The sequence below is a fragment of the Aulonocara sp. 'chitande type north' Nkhata Bay genome, linkage group LG2, assembly GCF_057382095.1.
Source record: "Aulonocara sp. 'chitande type north' Nkhata Bay isolate Kocher_YH1m ecotype deep benthic linkage group LG2, A_spYH_male_GT1.1, whole genome shotgun sequence".
NCBI lineage: Eukaryota > Metazoa > Chordata > Actinopteri > Cichliformes > Cichlidae > Aulonocara > Aulonocara sp. 'chitande type north' Nkhata Bay.
Genome location: NC_141345.1, coordinates 28,016,950 through 28,021,538, shown reverse-complemented (window position 1 = coordinate 28,021,538; position 4,589 = coordinate 28,016,950). Strand labels below are relative to the sequence as shown.

The following is a 4,589-nucleotide window of genomic DNA, read 5'->3' as shown; positions in this document are numbered from 1 at the left end:
GACATTGCCAGAGTGATCATTATTTTAAACCTGATCGTAATCTAAGACAGACCAAGACACAAGATAGTAACCAAAGTTTATTTAATTTTGGCATTACGGTCAAAAGATATTACAACATTTTTAAAGAGAGAGACACACACACGTTGTCATCCACAGCACCACACAGCTTATCTGCCTTTTACACTGTACTGAAATCAATCTTTCCATCACATCCTGTCACAGCTCACTCTTTCGCACACCATACATTTATTTCTCTCTTTAAACATACTCTTAATAATACAATTACTTGTAAAATACACACACATCCTCTTACAAAAGTCACGCATTCAAACACAGGCATGCACACAGTGGGCTGTCTATCTGAGGCTGTTGCTGTTGGGTTGTGATCCAGCGAGGCCGGGGTGGTCTGGACTGTGGCGGTTCTGTGGGGGGGCAGAAACAGAGTTGTCACACTTATAGGATGAATACAGGTGTGGTCTTCACTGCTGCTGAGTGACATGAAGCAGGAGTTTAGAGAGGCTACATCTGCAGTGGGACCCCAGATGGTTTTAAAATTATTGAGGTTCACACACACAATTAAAGACCTTGTTTAGAGATTTGGTGTCTCAGAAAGGACTAAAACTGTGGAGAAAATATGGATCTGGTTTTTGCAGAATATTGTTTAATGTTAACTGTTTTAGCAGGTTAAAGCAGAGGAGATTAAGAACTTGTCAATGCTTTATTGCAAAAAAGCTTAATTATTTCGATCAGGGATTACTCACAATGTTTGATGAAATCTAATAAACAAAAATCAGCAGTAGAAGTCATGGTTATGTTTTTTATTTAACCTAAGAACATTTCCACATGCACAATTTTTAAGAGAACTCAAGGGAATGGGGCTAAACAGCTGTGTAGCCTTAAGAAAATCACTTATCGGTGAGGTTAACTGGAAAGAAAATAACTTGCTAGGAAGGAATAAAGACCAAAATCTGAAGGAGTGGGAAAAAAAGGTGATGTGGTGTGATGAGCCGAAATTTAATCTGTTCCAGAGTGATGGGCACATCTTACAGGTGTAAGAAGAGAGGCAGATGAAGTGATGCATAAATCACGCCTGGTGCCTAATGCACAATCCTGTGGGGACAGTGTTATGATCTGGGGTTGGTTCAGTTGGTCAGGTTGACAAATGTTATGTAGCAACTTTAAGTTTCTAAAAAAAAAAAAAAAAAGTCAGCCAAAAACCTGGATATACTTAATGACTGGATTTTCCACCAATTAATTTTTTGATGGGAGGCTCTTGTTCCAAGATGAAAATGCCAGGATTCAATGGGCTCAAACTGTGTATGAGAAATCGTTTCTACACTTGGATTGGCCACCACTGCATTGGTGAAAAGCCTGCGCAACTCTGGAAGTTAATTTAGTCATTAAAGCTCCAGTTAAATAAAATTTTAAAATAGTGCGATTTCAATTTTTTCTTTTGGTTGAGCAGTGTACATACAGGTATCATCATGGTCATGTAGTTAAAGCATTCAGATCCCTCGACTTTTTGCACATTTGGTGTTTTCCACTGAATTAAGATCAAATGATGCATTTGCAAACATGTAACGGTTTACGTATTTGCCTAAAAAGTGAAAGATCCTCACTTTTGATAAGAGACACACATCCCTTTGTTTTTGTGTGAGGAAGGGTTTTTGGTTTAAAAATAAATAAATAAATATATCTGCCGACTCAAATACGAGGAGCTACTTGAAGTGTCGATCCCTTGTTAATAAGAGATCAGACAAAAGTAGCCTTTAAAAAAATAAAAGAAATTAAATACAGAAATTAAAATAAACCTGAATTTACTATAATAATGAGATCCGTCTAACTAGTTCAGGTAAAGTTTGACAAATGATCTTACCTTCTTCTTTTTCTTGTCTTTCTTCTTTTTCTTGCGATCGGGATCATCATCTCTCTTTTTCTTCTTTTTCTTGGGATCAGAGTCTGACGGCGTTTCTGTGACATCAAACATCAAAATAAGAAAGGTTATTGAAATGATAATATTTGTACCTTTTTGCAGACATGCATGTGGATAAACTTATATCATACCTTGTGGTAATGGATCCTGCGGTCGATGGTGTTTGTGCTTGTGCTTGCTCTTCTTCTTTGGAGGCTGTATGTGCATCAGTCTGTACTGTTCTGGGAGCTGCAAAGATGTGATGAAAAATTAGTTGCGTACTTAATATGCAAATATGAGAATTAAGATCATTTAAATGTCAGTTAAATTTGAATAATCAGTGTCAGTCAGGACGTTGAAAATGTCTGCGTGAACTTTATACTGCATTGTATTTTGTAGTATGTACCGGTCCTGTGTGTAGTCTGAAGCCTGTTAGCAGAGCGCCAGTCAGTGGGCTGAAGGAGTTTCCACACACTGGAGGCTTATCAATCAGAGAGCGTAATGAGCTGCCGTCCTGTGTGCCCGGACAGTCAATCATACCTGCAGAGAAGCAGAAAAGGTCAAAGCATAAGTGCTCAGCTGTGTTCACAGGTAAATTTAATTAAATATTCAAATCAAAAGAGAAAGAAACAAATAAACTGCTGCAACTTTTTCCCCCCTGGGTCCCCACCCACTCTTTGGTGTGATCAGTTCTTTTTTCACATGCACCCCTCTAGTTTTTCCACTTTTTTGTAGATTCACTCCATTCTGATAGTTTCAACAATATCCCTCCAGGAATTTGCTGACATTTGTGAGTCCTTCTACTGATGTTATGATTATTATTCCTTATATCGATATGATGATTCTCTCACTGATAAATTGTGCAGCAGAAAAGTAGCTGGAAATGCACAGGACGAATCACAATAGTTTCAGAATCACAATAGTTTCGGACTGCTTCGACCTGACATGTAGTTAAATTTCTATGGGAGGTGCATGTCAGGTTATGTCATAACGTTTTAAGAGAAGTTTGCAGTTATGATGTAGCTTCACATAAAATTCCCACTGATTCCCACTAATATGTTATATCTGTATTAACTAGTTGTGGATCATGGTTTAACAGCTCCATTATCTGAGTACTCATAAAGATCCAAAACAAGAGATGTGATTGGAGTATTACAATCATCTTTACTATCACATCACATTGTTTATGTCCTGTGCCGTAGCAGAAGAAATGGCTGAAGATAAACTACAAAGTGTTTTTCCAATATGAGTTTATTTTGCAGCCAGTTTCATAACAAAAGGTGGCCTGTATAGTACACTTAAAACTAGATAACCAAAACACACAATAATATAATTGGGATCTTCAGGCCCATGAATGACACCTACACTTAGAATTTATTATTTCAGAACTAATTTGGCATTATTAAATGACCCAAAATGACAAACAATTAAGATATCAGAACTTGTGAAACAGGCTGGTGTGGAGGATAGACTACTTGTATAACTGACACTGACACTTGTGTCAGTCCACTTAAAAGGGAGTTATCCTTTCCCACTTTCTCCAAGTGGTTGCTCATACGAACAAGTTCTGATAACTCTCAGTTGTCAATGTGTCCTTTAGTAAAACTCAGTTTAAAGACTTTTTCTCAGTCAGCGGTATCCAACGGACAGTGAGAACCCAGGTTTTAAAATATTTTTATAATATTGCATTTCACAGCTATCAAAGTAAAGCTTTACGGCTACTGTCCAACACTGATCATTATAAGATTGTTACTAAACAGTTATCTGACCACATCTGTGACTGTAGCACCCACCTGGTAACTCTGGCAGAAAGTTGCTGAGCTTCTCCTTCACCTTCTTCCCGCAGAACTTATTGTAAGCGTGCTCCAGGTTGTAGTGCGTGATGAGGTTGGTGTTTCCCGTTAACTCGTTCCCCACTAAGCACACACACCAAATTCATATCATTTGTAACCAATCTGTACATAAATGTTTGTGAAATAGATGGCCATTTCCAAAGGGAACCTGGGCTACTTCAGGGATGTTCATTCCCATAATAACCGTAGTTACACAACATATTTTTAAGCCACAAAAAGGTGTTAAATCTACAGCATTTGTGTTACCCACTGAATATAAACGCTTCACTGAAAAACACATCGCTACTAACTACAATCAGCTAACTCAATGTTAGCCCACAACCAGCTAGTCAACCTACGTGAGCTAGTATTGTTTACAAACTATTTAAGCAGCTTTAGATTTCGGCTAAAGTTTAAAAATAAAGGACAAATTAAACACGAAGCACCCAACAGTTACAAGAATTCACCAGTACCAGGCAGCTCCCGCAGTAAATAGAAAGGTTCATTCATAGCTCCAGGCTTCCGTAGAGCAGGCCCTTCATCCCCGAGCTGCGGTGGTATCTGACCCGCCATGGCAACTTGGTTTTGCGGCATTGGCGGTGGAGGCTTCCCCGGTCCAAAACCCAGAGACGAAGAACCAGGTGGTCCCTGAGCTTCATTTGACCCGAAAAGAGTTGAAAACATTTCCGTCATATCTACCTTGAATAATACATTTATATGGAAAGAAAGCTCTTCAAGCTTATGGCCTGCTATCTGCGAGGAAGCTGTTCTCCGTGAATTCGAGTGTCAAGCGCTCTGCTCCTCACTTCTTTTCATGACCACTTACCGTAATGCAGGCAACAAAC

The 4,589-nt window shown here is 38.8% G+C and overlaps 1 protein-coding gene across 2 annotated transcripts; it reads right to left on the bottom strand.

Annotated features, from left to right (window-relative positions):
- Positions 1-64: 64 nt before the first annotated feature.
- On the bottom strand, positions 65-4,575 carry med19a (mediator complex subunit 19a). Of its 2 annotated transcripts, none has more exons than XM_086315432.1 (6): positions 4,212-4,575; positions 3,706-3,828; positions 2,319-2,452; positions 2,065-2,161; positions 1,877-1,971; positions 65-422 (listed from the first exon to the last, which is right to left on the bottom strand). In XM_086315432.1, the coding sequence occupies exons 1-6, from the start codon at positions 4,435-4,437 to the stop codon at positions 357-359; spliced, it is 741 nt and encodes a 246-aa protein (XP_086171558.1). In that variant the 5' UTR covers positions 4,438-4,575; the 3' UTR covers positions 65-356. The 2 variants fall into 2 exon arrangements, with proteins under 2 accessions (XP_086171558.1, XP_086171565.1); XM_086315439.1 differs by having other exon boundaries at positions 4,218-4,574.
- Between the last annotated feature and the right edge of the window lie 14 nt (positions 4,576-4,589).

Coding starts and splice junctions, on each gene's coding strand:
- med19a (XM_086315432.1), bottom strand. CDS start 4,437: ATGACGGAAATGTTTTCAACTCTTTTCGGGTCAAATGAAGCTCAGGGA. Junction 3,829..4,211: donor GCGGGAGCTGCCTGGTACTG/GTGAATTCTTGT, acceptor GTGTGTGCTTAG/TGGGGAACGAGTTAACGGGA. Junction 1,972..2,064: donor GCAGGATCCATTACCACAAG/GTATGATATAAG, acceptor TTGATGTCACAG/AAACGCCGTCAGACTCTGAT.